Genomic DNA, 21899 nt, shown 5'->3' with positions numbered 1-21899 from the left:
TTAAATCATCGGTCTGGTGCTATTCAAGGCTGTGGATCTGCTTATGTGTAAAAGAAGCAAAGATCAGGAGCCTTTTATTTTCTCCTGTCTTTGTAACAGCTGAATAACTGTTCCTCAGACTAACAGGGAAAGCAAATAGAAGCATATCCCCAGAATTGTTCCATTTCTTTGTGTCTCTTCTTTTCCCTTCACATATGTAGGACTTAAAAAATATTTGGGGAGGAAGGGGGAAGCTTGCAGAAGCCACCGTGTTTCCAGTTTGGCTCATCTGTACTTCTCAGAAATGCACAAAAAACTTTAATTAAACAGCAGAATAGTCTTCTCCTAAATACTTCCTCACTTTTCTCCTGCACCTGGACCTACATGGAGGGGCTAGAGAAGGCAGGTAGCTGAATTCCTTAGGTGAATAGAGACCTTCATTCCCAGAGGGCACAAAAAACCCCATCCTTCCTCTTCTGATCAACAAGAGCACAGAAGCTGCAAACCTGACCAGTACATCAAAAAGCAGCTTGAAAAATACTTTGAGCAAAAAATGCTAACGGTGCATCCTTCTCCTGTAACTGCACTGATATTAAATCAGGAAACAGCACAGAACAACTACAAATACATATATACAGGGGCTGTCAAAACAGAGAAAAAACCAAATCCCTAATGGGCGCTAGAGGTGGAAAGAGCAAAAAGAATATACAGTGTAGGCTTTATGATTATATTTAAATCCTTATGCAGCAAATGCTGGAAAGGGAATTCCAGAAATTTTCACTATATAAGCAGTTTTTTTGATCCAGGACTTTGTGCAATGAAAAGGAATTCCAAATCAGTCTGAATGAAAGGGTATGGGTCTGAGTGGGTGTCAGAACATGGCTGTGGACTCCTGGGCTGTGATAGCATCCCCCTGGTCCTGCAAGGGCCCAGGGATGCACACAGCCTTTCTGCTGCCATGGACATTGAGCCTGCAGCAACACTGTCTTTCTGGAAAAATGCTTCCATGTCCTGGCTTTGCTCAAGCACCACTGAGGCCAGAACTTACTTCCTGGCTGCTAAAGATCTGAACATCAATATAGTCTCCCATAGCTCCTTGAGAAAACAGGCAGCAGACTGTGGCCAGAAAGTGATGTTGACCTTTTCTGGAAGATTTCCTGGCTTCTTGTAACTTTGTGAAATTGGGGTCCAGGACACCTTCCCTGTCCCTCTGACATCTCCCTTTTCTGTATCTCTTCCAAGGGGACTAAAAGCCCTTGGAAAGATCACCTTTTCCACACAGACATCTGTGCACCCAGACATCTGAAACCCTAGGAGAAGCAGATAAGCAGGAGAGAGATTTTTCTCTAGTGAGATGTGGTCCAAGTTCTGAAGTGTTTGAAAAGCCTTTGAATGACACAAAATGGTATTGCAAGATACAGCTGCAGCAATTTACAGTTCTTCAGCTTCTGCTGGCTACTTGAGTCCCCAAAGGCGACTTCTGATCACTTAGAAAGATTTTGGTGCTGTTTATTGGCTATGCGCTCCTAAAAGAGCTCAGATAATGAGTTCAAGATGCCATGGTTCAAGTGGGAAGCAGGACTCAGCCAAGCACAAGAGGAAAGCTGGTCCTAGCAAGGCTCAAATGAGGGATTTTGTGCTTTTGGATCAGGTGTATCTGCTAGAAACAATTTTCACCATGATGGAAAGGGGAATAATAACAAGAACATGTATTAGAGAAGGAGGATGAGACTGCAGAGTTTTGGAAATGATGAGAGAGACAAATTCTCTTGAAAACGAGTTTGGACCGATGCATTCACGGTGTGATGGGGCTAAGGCTGAAGGAAATCACGAGAAACAGAAAGTTTCTGCTCTCTGCTTGCCTCCCTGCAGAAGGCACCCTTGCAGGAGAGGGTGAAATGATGCCATTCGGTTTCAAAATCACCCTCTTTCTCACCCCCTCTCCCAACCCCGGAGTGCAGCGAGACCCTGAGCCAACTGCAGAGGGTGCCACGGAGGGTTTGTCCTCTATCCCCGCGCAGGAAGGCAGAGCTCGGGCACAGCAATAGCAGCCGCCCCCTTCCATTCCCCCCGGGCCGCGCCGCTGTCCCGGGCTAACCCCGAGCAGCGAGGGGCTCCGAAAAGAAAATAATCCCCATTTCCCTGCTCCAGCGTCCTCCGAACCTCGCCGGGACGGGAGCCTCGCCTGGGCATCCCCCGACGAGCGCTGGTGCGGTGCCCACCGGGATCCCCCAGCAGGATTCCGTCCGCATCAGTGCCCGAGCCGCCTTTTGGGGTGTTAGTGTTTGTGTGCCAGGGCCGGGCACGGTTCTGGGGGACCCGCAGGGCAGTGACACAATGACACAGCCCTGCTTATGGCTGCCTTCATCGTGGGGCGTTCATACCCCCAAACCCCCCTGTCCCGCACAGCAACACCCGCCCGGCTGCTCTCAGGACCCCCGCGATCCAGCGAACCCCAAAGCGGCCGCCCGCGCACCCCGAGCATCGCTGCTCAGCGGGGATTTAACGCTGGACACTTCAAAACCTCGGCAAAGAAAAATTACCCCCTAAAAACCTACCCTTCGGAAGTGTTGGTCCGCTCCCTTCTCCCAGATCCACCTGTGCAAACGTGTCTAGAGTTAGTACTGGGATTTGTCCCGCTCTGAACTGGGCTAAAATCTGCAGAAGTCCCAGTTCACCCAGGAGGGTTCAATCCCTTGTTTTATACAGCAAAGCCGCTCTCCAGACTTTGCCCAAATAATGTTGCCCGCTTTACTTTGACAATCCCCGCAGAAAAGGGAGAGCGAGAGGGAAACAAAGCCTTATGATTACCAGTAGTAATTTAATCCTAAATTCGTGGGCCATTCCCATCAGCCCCAACAAGCAAACATCAACACTTTTCTTTCTCATGCACATGTATCTGCGATAGATGATTAACCAGGTCCCTCGCTGCTTACGCAGGGGAAAAAAATCCTGACAGCCAGCACCGTGTCTGCCTGCGGTTTGGGAAATTAAAAAATCAAGCGAGGGGAGGTAGGAATTAGGAAAGTGATGCTCTTTTCCTCCATCAGTGCCGGCAGCCAGCCACGGGTAATTTAGGTTTGGGTCTGTGTTTTTTAACAAATCTCCCATTCCAGTCAACATATCCCGCTGTAAAAAAAGCCAGTTCTGGGGCAAAAGTAGCAGCAAGCTACCAAAACAGAAGAGCGTTTCTCAGAGAACTGAGCATGGAAATTACATACACAACAGTCGTCTTAATTTTCATCTGAGTACCTATACCCGCTGTTTCTAAGAACCGGGGATTGGGATGCCAACGTAATACAATTAATTTCCTTTCACTGTCCCGATTTAGGCAGAGCCCTACCTGAACAAACACGGGTAGGTCTCTGTATGTTGCAGTTTTGAGGGAGAGATTTCAAATTTCAATGGCTCCAGGACCCTTCCTGCCCTGCCCTGGGCGGACGTGCAGCCGGAGCTGATCAGAAATGACATTAATCATTTTCTCTGAACTCGTCCCGATTCTGGCCGGGAGTTTGCGGAAGGCAGGGGGAAGTGAAGGGAGAGCGGGAAGAAGTAATTTTTTTCCTCGAAACGAACCTTGAAAAACCGGATCTTAAAATATAGAAAGCAGGGGGGAAAAAAATTAAAGCAGCTCGATAAGCGGTTTTCGGATGCGGGAAGAAGGTGGCAATTAAAAAAAATTGCCCGGAATGCTGGGCGGGGAGGCGAGCTGCGGGGCCGGGCAGGTGGGCGCCTCTTCTTCCCCCTGCGCGGGTGCGGAGGAGACGGGGAATCCTTCCCGGAGGATCCGGCAGCCGCCGCTTTGCCCCGCGGGGGCTTTTAGGGGTGCGCGGAGCTCCCTCCCTCCCCCTGCGCGCAGCACCGCGGCCACACCGGTGGGAAACACTTCTGAGCTGCCTCGTTGGGCTGTTCAGCCCAGGAATCCTTCTCCAGCAAGGCTGTTTCTTCCTCAATCTCTGATAAAAAATAAAAAATATATATACATATAATTTTAAATACACACAGGAGCAACACCCCTAACATATAAATCCTATCGAGAATAACCTTTGGTGGGTGAAATTAAAACTACGATGAACAACTGGGGATTCGGGGCACGAAGCAGTTCTGACTTTAGTCAGCCGCTTAACTGCGCAAGTTTTGTGGGATGTATTTTTTAAAGGGGAGCGAGGCATGGGAGAGCAAAGAAACGGACCCAGGGGGTGCCCCGAAATTTTGTGTCTGTGAGGACGGACTCTGAAAACCGATCTGTAATTCACAGCTTAAAAGATTAAGGAAAGGGACAGAGTGTGTATGGACAGGGAGATAAATGCTTCCCTCCGCCTTTCAGTAGCTCCACCTTGTGAATATACCTCAGTAATTATGAGAGGAAAAAGTATTATCCATCTAATGGCACATTTTGCAGGGCTGCACCCAGGCTTCCCAAGCTCTCGCTAATGTCCCCTTCCTCTCAGTGCCAACGATAACGTTTAACGTGAAGGTAAAAATAAAGCTCTCCCCAAGCAGCTTCCAGGAGCTCAGAAATCACAAATCCAGCGGACCCGCACGGGGGACTCGGCAGCCCCAAATCCCTGGGGAGGCGCAGCCGCCGAACGGGGAGCGCCGAGCTCCCTGCCCGGTCCGTCCTGCCCCGCTGGCCGCTCCCCCAGCCAGGACCCCTCCGCAGAGGGGCTCCCCGCCTCGCTGCGCCTCGGGGCCGCTCGTTAACAGCGGAAAGACGGCGATTTCCCAAAGTGGGACTGATGGGGAAGCAGCAGCGCCGTGGCCGCGCGGAGCTCAGCGCTCCCCGCACCGCCGGGGCCGCGCTGCCCGCGGGAGATGCGCGGCAAGGGGAGCGCCCCGGCTCCGTGGGGACGTTCCACTCGTGTCCTCCCGCACACGCGTTCCGAGCAGCGCGACCTGCGGGGAGAGGTCAGAGAGCTGCCGGGAGCGCAGCCCCGCTTCGGGCGGGTCGGGATGCGGAGGGAGCGCTCAGCGCTCAGCGCGGGCAGCGCTGGAGCCGCCGCTCTCGGGACTGCCGAGCCAGAGTTCTGTCCCCTTCAAATGCCGTGGGGAAACACGCACAGAAGGCATTGCCGCACGAAATCAAACCCCGGAGAGCCTGAACTGCTAAAAAGGATTTGAATGAAACCTCCCTGCCTGTTTTCCTCCTCTTTACTCCAACCGGCTGCCAGAGGACCCCCTGGAATCTTTTTGGGTAGAGGGAGGACTTTGAGCGACTTTTTCCTCCCCGGTTCTCTGCGCGGCTGCGGCCGGCTCCGCGGAGATGCGGAGGAGCGGGACCGGCGGGTCCGGGCCGCGGTATTGCCGCGGAGCTGGGGAGGGGGGCCCGCACCAGGAGAGACCAGGGACCGATCCACACCGGGAGAACTCCCTGGGGACTCCTCAGTGTTGTCCCGGCTCCAGAAACGCAGCTCCCTCCTCATAATTTTCAGGAAAGCAGACATATCCTGAACTTTTTTGTTCTTTTGGCTAAATAAATAGGGCGGTGGGAGGGTGGTGCAGGGGATTCTGAGGGGCAGAGGTGGAGGCGCAGCCCCGGAGCGGCGCGGCCGGGCCGGGACCGAGGCGGTGCCGCTCCCGCATCGCTCGGGTCCCGCTCGCCCGTCCCCTTTTTCCGGCGGTTTTCTCCCGCTGAAATGCGCTGTTATTCTGAAAACGGACACTTGGAGTCGCACTTTCTGTCTGTTTGAGCATGAGAGCCGTGTAAAAAGAAGCCCTAATCTCCCCTAATCGTTACAAAATGTTAAAAAAAAAATCCTGTTACCGGACCAAAAAAAAAAAAAAAAAAGAAAAAGAAAAGAAACCGAAAAACCTCACAAACCGACTACTCCTTTGCATGCAGTCTCTCTCTCAGGGAACAGCAGAGGAAAGCAAACACGGTCCCCTCAGAACCGAAATGTAATTATATTTTCTCCCTTCTCTCCCTAATATTTGCGATTGTCTGTGTCAATGCCTTCGCTTTACTTTAGGGAGAGATTTGCTTCCTGTAACCAGGAGGGAGGGTTTCCCCGGTTGCACACGGAGCGCTGACAGCCCTGTGGAGCCGGTGCTTCCCTCGCTGCCGGCTCCCCGCTCATCCCCCTCGGCGCCTCCCGCAGCCCCGGACCCGCTCCCGGCCGGACCCGCTGCTCGATCGCGGCCGCTTTTCCCTCCCTGCGTTCGCACCGGGGCCGCTTACATAAAGTTGGAAGGGTGGAAGCGTGTGCGTGGCACGGGGGGGAAGCTCCCTGCCTTGAGATCCACTACGGGATGGCAGCGGGCAAAAAGGGGCACTTTGTTATATTTAGAACAAAGGGACGGGCACGGCGTCCCCGAGTCCCCCTCCTTTGTGGGCTGCAGAGGCCGAAAAGGATGGGAGGAAGGGAGCAGAGTGAAATAAATATATAAATAGATAAACAGCTAAATAAATAAATAACTGGGAAGGCGCGGGTGCTGGAGGGGGAGCCGGGGAGAGCCCGGAGGTGCGGGCTGGGAGCGGCGGGCGCTCAGCTGGCGCTGCGGAGCTGTCACGGCTCGGCCCGGCCCCGCCCGGCCCCGCCGCCGCGCTGCCATTGGCGCGGCCGCCGCCGGCCCCGGCCCCCGCCGCGCTCTCGGCGGGCACGGCCGTATAAGAAGCCAAGGGGGGCTGCACTGTGATCACAGCTGCACAACGAGCGCTGGCGGCGGCAGCTACAGCAGAGACCTGGGCTGTGCTCGTCTCCCCCTTCTCCTCCTTTTTTTTTTTTTTTTTTTTTTTCTCCTCCTTCCCCTCCTTCCTCCCCTTTTTCCCTCCCCTTCGCCTGCGCTGCCAGAGCCACCGAAACTCCCGTGCAGAGCCCCGCCGCCGCCGGTAGCCCGTGCGCTGCCCCGGCGCTCGCTCGGGCTGGAAAGTTGCGGCAGGCTCCGGGCTCGGCTGCCGCGGGGAGGGGGCTCCGGACTTACAAAACCCGGCCGGGGGCACGGGCTGGGCGTTCGCACCGACCTTCTTCTTCCTGCACAGAGCCGAAGGCAGCATCTTTGTTTTGTTTTGCTTTTTGCCCTTCCTGCTACCGCTCCTTTCTCCTTGCGGCCGGGCGCCTCGGAGCCGGGAGCTGCCGCAGCCCGCGGTGCGGGGCGATCGCTGACACCGCCAGCCAGGAGCCAGCCAGGCGGCCCCGGGGCACGGCTCGTCCTTGGCTTTGTTGCTCCGGACTGAAGAAGCCCCAGAAGCCCCGGGAGAAGGAGGCGGCGGAGGAGGGGGAGCAGAGGAAAGGAAGCCAGAGCTGAAAGGCAAAGTTGGTTTGGAATAGGAGAGCGCGGCCAGCCCCTCTGCCAGACTGCGCGCTGGGGTGAAGCCTCCAGCCCCCTCCGCCGGGAGAGGTGCCCGCAAGACAGCGATGGCCGGAGAGCTCAGCATCGGAGCCGAGCTGCCCACTAGCCCGCTGGCCATGGAGTACGTGAACGACTTCGACTTGATGAAGTTCGACGTGAAGAAGGAGCCCCTGGGCAGGAGCGACCGCTCGGGCAGGCACTGCACCCGCCTGCAGCCGGCCGGCTCCGTGTCCTCCACCCCCATCAGCACCCCCTGCAGCTCCGTGCCCTCCTCGCCCAGCTTCAGCCCCACCGAGCAGAAGACTCACTTGGAGGACCTGTACTGGATGGCCAACAGCTACCAGCAGATGAACCCCGAGGCGCTGAACCTCACCCCAGAGGACGCTGTCGAAGCCCTCATTGGGTCCCACCAGGTGTCCCAGCAGCTGCAGGGCTTCGAGGGCTTCCGGGCCCACCACCACCACCATCATCACCATCACCAACACCACCACCAGTATCCCGCAGTCACTCACGAAGACCTGGCCGGCAGCGGGCACCCTCACCATCACCACCATCATCACCACCAGGCCTCTCCCACTCCCTCCACCTCCTCCAGCTCCTCCCAGCAGCTCCAGAACTCGCACCAGCAGCATCCCCCCTCCAGCAGCGTGGAGGACCGGTTCTCAGATGACCAGCTGGTCTCCATGTCCGTGAGGGAGCTCAACAGGCACCTCCGAGGCTTCACCAAAGACGAGGTGATCCGCCTCAAGCAGAAGAGGAGGACCTTGAAGAACAGGGGCTATGCCCAGTCCTGCAGGTACAAACGTGTCCAGCAGAAACACCACCTGGAGAACGAAAAGACGCAGCTCATTCAGCAGGTGGAACAGCTCAAGCAAGAAGTGACCCGGCTCGCCAGAGAGAGAGACGCCTACAAGCTCAAGTGTGAGAAACTTGCCAGCAACGGCTTCAGAGAGGCCGGCTCCACCAGTGACAACCCGTCTTCCCCTGAGTTCTTCATGTGAGTGCTTAACAAAAAATAATTAAAAAACAAACAAAAACCCTCCACCCCCCCCAAACCTGACCCCTGTCACCTTCCCCCCCTGCTCCCATCCTCCTCTGACATCTCCATCCATCCGTCTGCTTGACTAGAGAGAAAGGAGGAGAGAAAAATAGAGACTTGATTTTTTTTTTTTTTTTTGCAGCATCCAGTCTTCTAGAGTAGCTGTGGGAAAAGTAGGCTGGGGGTGGGGATGGGAGAGGTAAAGTGCAACTTTTTGACTTTCGTGCGCGAGTTAGACAGAGAGAGACAGAGGCAAAGGAGAAAAGGACAAGTGAAGCGTTTTATAGATCACTTTCTTGCAGAGTGAGATGGACTTTAAAAAGAATAATAATAAAAAAAGGACAATGAACAAGCCATCTATAACATGCTGCCTGCTTGGAAAGAGAGAGGACATATACAGCACCATCTCATGCACAATTTACCTGCTTGGAAAAAGAGAATAAATAAAAAGGACAATATATGCAAACTCTTCATATATTGCCTGCTTTGAGAAATAAGTTACAGGACTCAGATGGGACATTCAATCTAAGAAAAGAAAGAATGAAAGAAAGAAAAAAAAACTCATCAGTTTTATTGCCTGCTTGATTATATAGAAAAATACGAAAATCTGCATTAAAAATATTAATCCTGCATGCTGGACATGTATGGTAATAATTTCTATTTTGTACCATTTTCTTGTTTAACTATAGCATGTTGATCATCGATCATAGATTTCTGTTGTTGTTTTGTTTCATCAATAAGAAAAGCATCACAAGTTATCGAACTTTTTACTGCTTGTGCAGTTTTGTTCGTTGGTTTTGCTCTTGTTTTCTTTTATGGTTGTTGGCTTGTAAATATCTGCTACTTCAAACCGTACAGGAGAAAAATACACAAAAAACAAAATAACATTTCAGCAGGCTGGTTATACGGTTTGTTTGGTGTTAAAGAGATACTTAAAGAAAAAAAGTTATGGGCATTTTGCATTAGAAAAAAAACCAACTTTGTATATCTGGTGCACTTTTAAGTTGTATTTTTTTTTTTTTTGCTAGTTTTCATTTTGGTTTTTGTTTGTTGGGGCAGAAGCAAAAACGCCTGAATGGCATTGACAAACCTAAACTTACCAGGGAAAAACCCTCCTCGGTCACTTAGAACCTACTCCATGCCTTAAAGTGGCAGCGAAGCTCTTTCCTCCAGGACAATTCCCAGCCTGAGCGTTTAGGCTTGGCCAGATAATTTCCCTTCTGATTGTACACTCAGGAAGAGAAGGACGGGCGAGATACCAGTTCCATTAAAAAAAAAAAAAAACCCCAAAAACAACTGCCCCTAGATTTTCGGTGAATAAAGAGAGAAAACAACCCCAAACCCTCCTCGTTACGAGTCAAGTCGTGATAGCAGCGAGGGCTCCGTGTCGCCACTGAAGTTGGGTTTCTCAATGGCAGCAGCTGATGAGTGGGCTGGGAAAGCATTTAAAGCTAAAACTTTTTTTTAAGAAGACATACCGCAACTTTTAAGTGTATTCTTTTGCAATGATTTGTAATCTGCTTCTCTGCTTCCCTATGCAGCGAGTGAAAGTTTTTAGCCAAAATTTATTTGCAGTTGTATAGTAGTAGTAGTTTGGAGTCTTATGGGTGTTTTTATTACTTTTTTTTTCCTCCTGCAGGTCAGTAAAAGGATTTACGTTGCACTGACAAAAATACCAAAATGAAAACTTATTTTTTAGTTTCCTTTTAGGATAGCTGGCACTGCTGGCCGGATGCATTTTAAGTTTGTATTAGTTTATAAATTAACAGTAATAACAAGATTGTAATGAACAGCATGGTGCTTGCAGTTTTAAATATTGTGGATATTAGTCATACATCAGAAAACGATCTTTGGTTTTTACTGATTCAACTGTGTTGAAATCAAAACATTGCAGCAGCGGAAAAAAATTGTTTTTATTTCATGTAAAGTTCTGAAGGGATCAATTTCAAATCCTGCTTATGATATGAAAAATATTAAAAAACCTGGTCTATTGTAGTTTTATTCAGACTGGTTTCTGTTTTTGGTTATTAAAATTGTTTCCTATTTTGCTTATTAAAATCATTGAAATGGTATTTCTTGGAGGGACCTGCTTCTCTGACGTCTCGTGTTCCCATAAAAAAAAAAAAAAGAAAGAAAAAGGAAAAGTTGTGGCCCCGGTGGTCACAATTGCGGGGGTCTGTGGGGGGCTGCGGCCCGGCGAGGGGAGCGGGGGTGCTTTGCCCCTTCGGGAACGCTGCTGCTCGCAGGGCAGGAGCGCTCAGCCTTCCCCCTTTCCCCCTGCTCTGCTCGGGTCTGAGCTCGCCCTTGGCACGGGAGCATCACCCCAACCCCTCCGGAGCGAGCGGAGCGCGGGAGCCCCGCACCGGGCCCGGCTGTGCCGCGGGGTCCGCCCGGAGCGGCGCTGCCCCGGCGGGAGGGGGACTGTCCTGTCCGGCCCGGCCACCCCGGAGGGGACAGCGGGGAGCAAGACAGCAACCACTTTCTTCCCTAATTTTTCTCTTTTTTTTTCTTATATTTTTTCTAAATTTATTTATTTATTTTTCATTAGAAAATGAGAGGACTTGGACAAGCCCGTCCTTTCCCCAGTTCCCTTGGGGATCCGGGTTCCCCATTCACTTCCCTTCCCTCCATCTGCACGCTGTATTTATTCCACTTTGGGGTTGTTTGTTTTTTATTTTTCCTCCCCCCCGAAGGCTCCTTAGATGCATGTGGAGAAGGGGACAGGTCTCTCCCGGCCACCCCCAGCGCTCAGCGCCTCGCAGCTCCACCACCGTCCCTCAGCTGCTCTCGCTGCAATAACCACACAGCTCCCTAAATTGAGGGAGGAGGAGGTTAAAAATCGCCCCCAGTCCTTGCCTGGGTGTGGGAAAGGGACTCTCCGAGCCGCAGTGTGTCTGAACGCTCCTGCTCTTAAAGTATGAAAGCGGTGTTGAACTTTAAATCCCTCCTAAAAACAAAATCCGAGGTATCACACAACTAGAAAAAATAGGTTCTCTCTGCCCTGCCGCTCGTCCCAGCAGCAGCGAGCAGTTCTTTGCGGGGATGGCATAAAGCGCCTTTGAAGAACAAACAGGTTAAGGACAGAATGTGGAAAAAAATTAATTTAAAAGCAAATGCAGCAACTTAAAATACCCCCCCTCTTAAATCCCATCGACATCCCTGCCTTGTCAGAGCCAGCTGGGCCAGCCCCTGAGCTGGGGGAGCTTGGAAGGGGCCGGGGCCCGTCCCAGCCCCCCGGCTACATGAGTCAGGCCCGGAGAACAAGCTCGCAGCCTGCTGCCCTGCCAAGGGGGGGACAGGAGTTTGCGGAGGAAAAGGCTGGGAGAGCCTGGCTTTCCCTGTATAGCCTCCCCCCTTGCCAGTAAATGCTATGGCTGCAGAAAGCCTGAGAGGAATATTGTTTGTGGGAACTGCCACCGCATATTAATGTCCCCTCATGCATGCATTGAATAAATCACTAGGGCTAATTGAACAACAACAACAACGAAAAAAAAGTAGGAAAAACAGGCCTTAGAAAAGCCCTCCAGATTCCCACCACAGAACGGTGTCAGCGGCGGGGCAGCCCCGCGGCACGGCCCGGGCGGCCGGGGCTCTGCTGGCCCGGCACCGCTCCTGCCTTTAATTTATTCCTTTTAAAAGAAAAGAAAACCGCAACCGAGCAGTACCGGGGCATAGCCCGGGTCGGTGGGACCGGGACCGGCCGGGCTCGGCCCGCGGGCGTTGCCAGGAGCGGGCTCCGGGCTGGGGGTGCCTCGGCCGGGCTCGGGCCGGCTCCTGTGTCCGCACAGGCTGCTCGAGGGGACTTTGGCACACCGAGGGGACAAAACCCACCCGCACTGGTGCTCGCCCGGCCTGCGGCTGGGCAGGCTCTGTCCTGAGGGCAGCGCAGCGGCCCCGGGGCCGGACAGCTCCGCGGGTACCGGGGTGGGCATCGCCCGTCTGTGCCCGCTGCCGGCACCCCCGGCAGAGCCCAGCAGAGAGGGGGGACCCGTGCCCTGCCCTGGCACCCCCGGGAGAGCCCAGCAGCCAAGAGGGACCCCTCCCCTGCCCCGGCAGAGCCCAGCAGCGAGGGGGGACCCCTCCCCTCGGCTCGCCTATCCGCGGGTATCCACTTTGATCTTTCGCCCTTCATCACCGATCGGAGAAGGGCTGACACGATACGGGGCACCACGGAGAGGAGCTCCTTGATGCCAAGAGAAAACTCCTCTTTTCCCTCTTTTGCCTCCCGGGACCGGCCTACCCGCGGGGTGCTCCCCGGCACCGGGGGCTGTGCGGATCAGCTCAGAGCCGGAGCGGGGAGAAGTTGCTGTCAGCAGCGGGGGACAGAGCGTGCATCCTGCCCAAGCCCCTCTTCTCCCTCTCTCCGGCCGTGCTGCTTGGCCGGTGTCTCCTCTGCCCGTCCTTTGCGCCACTTGTCCCCACGCACCCCTGGCCGGGGCTGGGGTCCAGCCCGGCTCCCGGAGCTGTTGCAGCTCCAGCCGGGCTGTGGAGTCCCGGGCTCGGAGGAGGCCGGAGCTGCAGCTGCTGCCCGGCTTGGAGGGACCCAGCGCTGAGCACCGAGCGCTCCGGGAACCGGACGGGCCGCCCGGCGCTCGCCCTCGGCGCTCTCCGCAGCGAAGATGCTGCAGATTGTCTCCCCAAAAGCCGGGTGTAAAGGCCCTCACCCCGAGTCTCGCTTCGAAACCTTGGGGAGGATGGGATCGGGGTGGCAGAGAGACAGGACCGGACTCGGATTTGGCCCGAGACCGTGCACGCCGGGCCGGAGCAGGGGTTCGGGGGCTCTGGGATGCTCTGGGAGCAGAAGCGGCGGAGCCTTTGCGGCCATGGGAGACCCCCGAGAGCAGCCCCGCACCCGCGGATAATGGGGCGTATGACGGGAAAGGGGCCCAAGTTTTGCCCCGCTAAATTTGGCTGCCGGACGGCGGTTCACTATGTGATCTCACGTTGAGCGGGACCATTCCCTTCAGTGAAAATCATATTATTTTGTTTGATTTCGCAGTTTTGTAAGAGCTGTTGGTACCAGGCAGAGCGAGGTCCGCACCCCCCGCCGGGACAGAGGTGACGACCGGCTACGGCTGCTCCCAGGATTGAACGAGACACTCAGACAGGAAACACAATTGGCAACAGCCCCCCCTCTCCCCCATTTACTGACACAGAGCTCACAGACTATCGCTGCCAACCGTTTAATAGACTTCTCTCAATATTCCCTTCCCTCCTCCCCTCCAGGAGAGTGTATAAAGCTGATTGTCTTTAATTCCAAAACAGAGACATCTAAGACTAAAAAGACATTTTGAACTAAAGATAGAAACATCACTGTAAGACTTTCCAGAGATGCTGAGCGCTGCTGCCGGCCGGCAGATGTGTTGCTCCGTATTGAGGTGGGCAGGCGAGATGTGTTACAAGGATGAGCCAGGGCTTGCGAGATAACCGTTCCCAGCTGCTTTAGGGTTTAATTTTTTTTTCCTCCCCCCGCCCCCTTCCCTATTCTCCCTCGGGCTGGCGCAGTGCCCGCCTGGCTCTAGCAGGCTGCTCGGTGCCGTGATTGACAGAGCAAGGTCAGGGAAGCTCTTCGGGGCTGGGGGTGTCGGGTTTCGGGGAGGACAGCTAAAACATCCCCCGCGCTCGGGGAGCCCTCTCGGCCCCGCTGCCGCGCAGGTTCCGCGGGGAGCCCGCTGCGTTCCGCCGGCCGCGGAGCTGCCGAGTGCGCTGCCAGCATCCTGCCCTGCCTCGGCTCCGGGTCCCTTTCTTGTTTTATTTTTTTTAGTCTTTATTTGGACAAGTTTCAATTTTCTTTCTTTCTTTCTTTCTTTCTTTCTTTCTTTCTTTCTTTCTTTCTTTCTTTCTTTCTTTCTTTCTTTCTTTCTTTCTTTCTTTCTTTCTTTCTTTCTTTCTTTCTTTCTTTCTTTCTTTCTTTCTTTCTTTCTTTCTTTCTTTCTTTCTTTCTTTCTTTCTTTCTTTCTTTCTTTCTTTCTTTCTTTCTTTCTTTCTTTCTTTCTTTCTTTCTCTCTCTCTCTCTTTCTCTCTCTCTTTCTCTCTCTCTTTCTTTCTCTCTTTCTTTCTCTCTTTCTTTCTCTCTTTCTCTCTTTCTCTCTTTCTCTCTTTCTCTCTTTCTTTCTCTCTCTCTTTCTCTCTTTCTCTCTTTCTCTCTTTCTCTCTTTCTCTCTTTCTCTTTTCTTTTTATTTCTCTTTTCCTGTATCTCTTTCTCTATCTCTTTTCTTTCTCACTCTTTTTCTCTCTTTCACTCTCTTTTTTTCACTCTCTCTCCCTTTCTGTCTCTTCCTCACTTCCTTTCCCCACCTTTCTCGCTCTTTCTCTTTTTCTCCATCTTTTTTTCTCTTTTTATCTCTTTCTCTCTTTCTTTTTCTCCCCCCCTTTTTTTTCTCTCTTTTAAATCGTGATGTTTCACCCCATTAGGGTTGCATTAAATCTGAAGTTATGTTGTTACACACACACACACAGACACACACACTGTAAATAGTTTATTGCATAATCCTGCATGGTGTGTTCAGCAATACTGCATGCAGAGGTCTGGTAGGATCCCACACTGGACTTCTGTTTCATGCAAGAAGAAGAAGAAGAAGAAGAAGAAGAAGAAGAAGAAGAAGAAGAAGAAGGGGATTAAAAAACCTTACAAGCTCTGCCTTTTCTTGATATTTAAAAGGTGGCTTTCAGTAGTAAATTCTGAATGCAGTAGGAAGTGCTGCAAAACGTTTTCTTGCTAATGCATCCAGGACAGGGAAGAGGTAATTTATATTTGTGAGCTGGTCCTGTGCATCACAGTGTGTGGAAATGTTAGAAATGGATTGTGCTGTGCTTGAGACCAAAGGTACTGCAAATCCTTTGCCTTAAACAGAACCACTCCAATGGGGGCTTATTGTGTTTACAGTTTTGCCACAATATGATTTGAACAAACACTGCAGTAAAGAGGGGAAAAATTGTTCCACATAGAGAAAGTGACATATTTTCTGTCCCAAGGAACCTGCTGGTAGGTTTTAGAGATAGTTGTCCTCTGTCCTCCTAGTTTTTTTATTACCCCTTTTAAAGTTTCACTGTTTGTCTTAAGGCACAGATTCAAAACACTGCATTTCCACTTTATACATGTGTTCTCTTAAAAGATTTGTTTAGACAAGGAAACCAATGCTAAGTGTTCTCACTTGAAAGAAATTAAATATATAGAATGATAAGCTGCTGCTAAAATATATAAAAAACACTTAAATTAATAATAAGAACTTGTTCTGAGGCAAAATTCAATTTTACTTCCTATTATGCAATCTTTGCATGTAAAGTTGCTTTAATGCAAAATAGCAGCTCATCAAAAATTCTGTTTTATTGGTATCAAAAATTTATGATATCCTGAGGCATGAGGGGCAGAGAGCAAGGTAGCAAAGCTGTGTCCTTTTACCAAGTTTAGTGCTTTCTTTAAAGAAACATCTCAAACTTATTTCTTCTGCCTTTTTTCTCATTGCTGGAGACAGTGGGTGAAGGTTTATACCAGAGAAATCTCCACTGCCAATGTCACAGGGCTGCTCTATTACACCATTTTAACTGTACTGTTTCTGCAGATTCTGGCATTTATTGCAATGCTGGGAGATCCTAGGACATGTTCACACAAATACAGAGCTGGGATTATTTCTAAACTGAGATGTTTTCATCCAGTATTGCAATAACACGCACAGATTGCAAATATTCAGGCATTGCTTGTGCCTGTATTTGTCTATTGAAGGCTGCAACCTCCCTCTGATAAAATGTAAAGCTCTAATTCTGCTTCAGCCTCAACTTCCCACTAATGAGGCTTCATTTGTTTCCAGAAAGGTGCTCCTGGCTTTATAAAGGATATTAAACACACGGTGACAAGGGCACTGTGGTCAACTCAATTTTTTTTCTGAAGTAAGCGTGGCAAGAAATCGGTGCCAAGCACCTGAAATCTGCATTAATAAAAATAAACAGTACTTACTCCTTCTCCAGCAGAAATTCAGGTAATTTATTAAAGGAAGCCACTGACCTCTCAGAGGGTTGTGGTGACCTGGCCAAGGTGAGCTGGGAGCAGGGCTCAGCCTGAGCAGCTCCTCTGGGCTGTGCTCCCACCACAGCATCCCTGATCAACAGGGAGCAAATACCAAGGTGGGAAGGCAGCACAAGCCCCTCTGATACTGTGTTTGTCCATGGACCTTGTTTTATTTCTTATGGAATGGAGCTGGAATGTTCCTGCTGGTTCAGGGAGCCCATTCACAAAAGAAATCACAGATTGCAATAAACCTGCCCCTTGCTCTTCAGCTAACTCCTTCTTCCCTGCTCCTCTGCTGTGGTGCACTTATTACCTAAAGCTTCTGCAAACATGAGAAAGGGAACATATAATTATAAACAGGTCTCTGAGCTAGCACGGGCCCTCACAGCTTTCAGAGCTGCATTTCCCCCCTATTTAAAGCAGCCAACAATTACATGAAAAAAAAAGGGTTTTGAGTCTGAAATCTCTGCTCATGAGACCCTGAAGGAAAGCTTTTACATTTTTACATTTCTCCTCAGTGTGGTCCCCCTCTGGCTCGTTGCCCAGTGCCATCCAGCTCCACATGTTGTGTCAGAGCAATTGCAGTGGTAATATCAGCTCCAGCCTGCACAGTGGCTGAGGCTGATAAACTGAGTGCACTCAAGACACCAAAAAGAGAGGGCTGCTAACAGGCCATGACACAGGCTATCCTTATTTTTATGTCAGCCTTGACCCCTGGATCAAGTGTTTTATTCTGGGTATTGCAGTGGCTGCTCTGCATGGTCTGTGAGAGCACGTGTGGATCTCAAGGGCTGAAGGGCACAAATTCAGCACTGGTTTTGTGCAGTGACAGGTTAACCCACTCCACAGAGGGGTGGAAGGGGCAGCAGGGGTGTTTGTTAGCAGAAAATGGCTTTGAAAGGGCATTTCCAGATGCTCACTCCTCTCAAGTCAGGCACCCAAAAGAAGGGAATTAAGAAAATACCTGAGAACCTCTGGGACTATGTAATAAATGACTCATCCCCAAGTCTGATAGACAGACAGGAATTATGATAATAACAATAAAGTCCATGGCTTTCTGATTTGCAGCATTACCAGAACTCTCTTATGCAGTGATTTCTGCATGGAGACTAAAACCATGCAGTGTCACAAAAGAAAAAGAATCCTTAAACAGCAGAGAAGTTTAAATTTGAAATAAACAGACCATATAGTCATGTTACTCAGCTCAATAATTAATGAAATAGCTTGGGTAAAATTTAAAACAAAGCAGAGGCATCAGCTGATGTCTGCTTCAGAATCTAAATTCAGTGTTCCTACTAAAAAGTCATGTATCTTTTAAAAGAAACCCTTTGCCATAATCTGTTTTCAATTGAAGTCTACAGTAAATATATAAAGATTACTGAATCACATTGTTTACGGATGAAACAGTTTAAAGGTGAAGTTATTTTTGGTTTAAATCTTCTGTGTTTTAAAATGAAAGGCATTTTTGGAGTAGCTGCTGAAAAACAGAAAAAAAAAGAAAAAAGAAAAAAGGAAGAAGATGAAACGTGGCACTGTGAGGGTTAAGCAAGGTCCTAGGATCCAAGTAAATATTTATATGAGTGCTCAAAGAGGGGGGAAAAATCTCAATATAACCAAAATATAAATCATGGTGCTTTATGTTAGCTGTCAAATTATTCTAGCCCCTGCATTCCAGTACTTGCTCTACTGGTAATGTCACATACAATATGTGGGCTTATGCCCTGGTGCAGGTTTGGCAGGTAATTAAAGTCAGTTGCATGGAGGTTTACACAGACTCCCTCCATCCACTGAAAGACAAACAACCTGTTAACTGGGAGAGCTGCAAGTGTGCAGAGCTGGATGGGAACAGGGATTCTCACAAGCAGGGGGGAAAAGCCTGGCTCTAGGGTGCTGCTTTGCTCCTTGTCTTCAGTCTGAATTAACTCTTTGGGGCTTGTTGTGTTTTGCAGAGGCAGTGAAATATCGGTAGCAGTGGAATCAGCAGCCAAGCGTATGTCAGAGGGAAAAAATAACAATAAAAGCAAGCCCTGAGGGCAGCCAGCCCTGGGGTCAGGTTTGCCTGCATTCCTGACCTGGGGGAGACTATTCTTGCTAGAAGTCATCTGCTGAAAAAAGCGATTCAGTCTTTCTGCTTTGTCCAGCCTCCCTAAACTGGAGACTCCAGTCACAACAGAGGGAATTATTCCCAGCAGCTTCACGGTGCAGCCTGTTCCCCGGGCTGAGAAGGTCCTGGGGGAGCCTGCAAATGATGCTCAGAGTGTGCATCTCACGGCCTTTGATGGAACTCCTTCCAAAAAGACAACCACAATCAAACTCTGGAGCTCCGCTCCTTGTTCACGCTCTTCTCATTTGTGTTCCTCGTGTGAGAGAGAGGCTTTCAAGCCTTCGAACCTTTGGTTTGCCCTTCCTGTCAGAGGCGTTGCTGTCTCCATGGGGTGGATCTTTGCCCCGGGAGGCACCGGCGCGCCTCCCGCTCCGTGCGGAGCCGGGCTCAGGGCTGCGGGAACCGCAGCGCCGTGAAGGATGGTACACCTGCGGGATGGCACACCTGCGGGATGGCACACCTGCGGGGATGGCACACCTGCGGGGAGGGCACACCTGCGGGATGGCACACCTGCGGGATGGCACACCTGCGGGGAGGGCACACCTGCGGGGAGGGCACACCTGCGGGATGGCACACCTGCGGGATGGCACACCTGCGGGAGGGCACACCTGCGGGATGGCACACCTGCGGGATGGCACACCTGCGGGAGGGCACACCTGCGGGAGGGCACACATGCGGGATGGCACACCTGCGGGATGGCACACCTGCGGGGATGGCACACCTGTGGGGATGGCACACCTGCGGGGATGGCACACCTGCGGGATGGCACACCTGTGGGGATGGCACACCTGCGGGGAGGGCACACCTGCGGGGAGGGCACACCTGCAGGGATGCCACTCGGGTGTCAGGGAGCCGTGCCAGCCCCGGCACCAGGGCCGTGCGACACGCTCTGACTCAGCTGATGCCATTAGCATGGCACCGAGCTGCCGGGTTCCTGCCCTCCGGCTCTCTTCTCACTCCGTGTGGCACCGAGCTGCCTGGTTGGGGCCCTCCAGCATCCTCCCCACACCGAGCTGCCGTGTTCCGGCCGTCCAGCATCCTCCCCATACCGAATAGCACCGAGCTGCCGGATCCCTGCTCTCCAGCATCCTCCCCACTCCATGTGGCGCTGAGCTGCCGGGTCGGCGCCCTCCGGTCCCTCCCCACTCTGCATGGCACCGAGCTGCCGGGTTGGTGCCCTCCAGCTCTCTCCCCACCCCTGTGCCATCCCCAGCTCTCCCCTGCCAGCACACAGGCTGGGGGCAAAGGGGAAATCCTGTTAAATCCTGTTTCACCGCTGCTCCTCCCGAGCTGTACCCGACACCCGTGCGCAGGGATAACCCCAGCACCCTTTCACGGGGGCCAGGGAACAGCCACCATCTGTTTAGCTGCCAGAGGAGCCATTCATATTCATTTAACAAGTCTCTTATGCTAATCTCTGTCTACATCCTTTCTTATCTTCTAGTCATATACAAAATCAGAGAGCAAGGCCCTTCCTGAATTAGCTCAGATTCCTGGTACTCAGCTTGGGAAATGCTGGGCTGAATCCTGACAGTAAGGGGAAAAAAAACCCTCCAAAACCCCAAAGCATGCAGAAATCAGCTTTTGGAATTGCTCAGGACCATTTGTCTGCCTTAATCAAATGGTGATTTGTCTGTCTGATAGGAGTTTAGATAAAGTTTTCAGCAATTTGCAGTAATTAAATGTGAAAGGGGAAGAGGCAGAGGGTTTCCAGGCAACATGCTGCAGAAGGGGAGTTTTGGAGGAAGGCAGAGAACCCCTTGTTAAACATCTGCCAGTTTGCATGGAAGGTAGCGGTGATTTCCCTGCTCTTATGGCATTTCCTCCCTCCTCTTCACTCCCTGCAAAGATTCTCCTCCTGTTGTTAAATTCAACTGGAGGAAAAAGAGAACCCCTGGAGAGCAGGAAAATATTTTCCAAAACAAGATATTGTTCATGATTACAACAAGTGACAGACATAAAAAGAAAAAAAAGTCCCAGGGAATGACACTGTCACCTCCTCTGTAAGGACTTTGCTCCCATGTCAGAGTTATGCAAGGTACAGTGCAGTGCTTAGTATATTCAAGACAGTTGTCAAGAGTAAAGTATAAACATTTCCAGCAAATGCACTTAATAGAAGTTTGTTTGCCAAGTGCTGCAGCCTCCTTTCTTGGTTATGGCAAGGAAAATACCTTTTTGTCATTAAGTGGGAGGAAAAAGCCCTCCCCAGTTAAAACCAGAACAAAACAGCTTTGAATGTAAAGCTTTTTCTGGTGTTTTGCTTTGTTACCCATTGGCTCCAGCAGCAGTGGACCCAAAATCTACTCAAATCTCCCTGTAATGAATTCCCTTTCATAAATGTTATCTGTGGGAGAGCAGCCCCACTCAGAGATGGCTCAGAGCTGGCCAGAGCTGGGTGTGGTGAGTGAACCTGCTGCTGGGATCCAAAGGGGTGCCCTGTTGGGCGTAAAACACAACCACATTGCTGGCAGAACAAAGTCTGTGTGAATTTGGACATTGGACTTTGCTGGGGCTGAGGCTGACCCCAGCCTGCAAGGGGGGTTTGGTGCTTCTGCCAGGGGACAGCTGAGCTCAGGGAAGAGATAAATCAGAGGCAATTAAGCTGTAACCAGTATCTGCCTTTGCCTGAATCACTGGCTCCACCCTGAACACGCAGTACATCAGGGCTGGAATCTCCTCCAGCCAAGAACTTGGGACTCCAGGGAAGGGGTGTGTTCCTCCTCTGAACTAACAACTTCATTCCAAAAGCAACCACAGTTGTCTTGAGCTACTGTTGCCAGTTCAATGTGCCTTTAGCAAGAAACAGAAGCTTTCTGTGAATGAAAGGGGCCTGGAGATGATGCTTCTGTTTTAATTAACTAATATACCCTATAGATTTATGCTTTTTCCTTGAAATCTCTGTTGGCTTCTTTAATTGCTGCTCTCAGTGACACAGTTTAATTTCCCCTCCCTGGCCTGCACTTGCCTTTTCCCAGGGCACTCTCACTGAGAACACCCCTGAGAGCCCTCTGAGTGCAGGAGGAGCTGCTTTCCATTAGGGAACCTGCTGATGACTCCAAGGTGGTGTTGGATAACCTTCCCTGAGAGTGTCACTCCATGCTCCCACAGGACAGGAGTGTTGGTGGGAGGTCTCTCACCCAGCCTCCCCCTCAAAGCAGGACTGTAGCCAACACCAGATTGGATCATCCATGGCTTTGCCTATGTACATCCTGAAAATCTCCAGGTGTGGAGATCCCACCACCTCTCTGGGTGTCCCACCCACATTCTCCTAATTCTATCTCTAGGAATTTACCTTTCTACACAGGAACTCTATTCTACCACAGGACAATAACTCCAAGCCAATATTGCCCATCCCCTGCCTTTCAAAGATCTGATGGCCCAGAAACACCCAAGAACCTGAACACCTATTATGGAAACTAGGAAAATGAAACCTGTTTAGATTCATAAAAAGCCCCAGCAGGCTGTCCCTCCAGCACACAGG

The 21899-nt window shown here is 51.2% G+C and overlaps 1 protein-coding gene across 1 annotated transcript; it reads left to right on the top strand.

The window, feature by feature from the left end:
- Nucleotides 1-6606: 6606 nt before the first annotated feature.
- Nucleotides 6607-10380, top strand: MAFB (MAF bZIP transcription factor B). The gene has a single exon (XM_074553512.1). It carries the CDS (start codon nt 7335-7337, stop codon nt 8268-8270), a length of 936 nt encoding a protein of 311 aa, XP_074409613.1. The 5' UTR covers nt 6607-7334; the 3' UTR covers nt 8271-10380.
- The last annotated feature ends 11519 nt before the right edge of the window (nt 10381-21899 follow it).

This window comes from Zonotrichia albicollis, chromosome 17, assembly GCF_047830755.1.
Source record: "Zonotrichia albicollis isolate bZonAlb1 chromosome 17, bZonAlb1.hap1, whole genome shotgun sequence".
Classification (NCBI taxonomy): Eukaryota; Metazoa; Chordata; class Aves; order Passeriformes; family Passerellidae; genus Zonotrichia; species Zonotrichia albicollis.
This window is presented reverse-complemented; position numbering and strand designations above follow the sequence as displayed.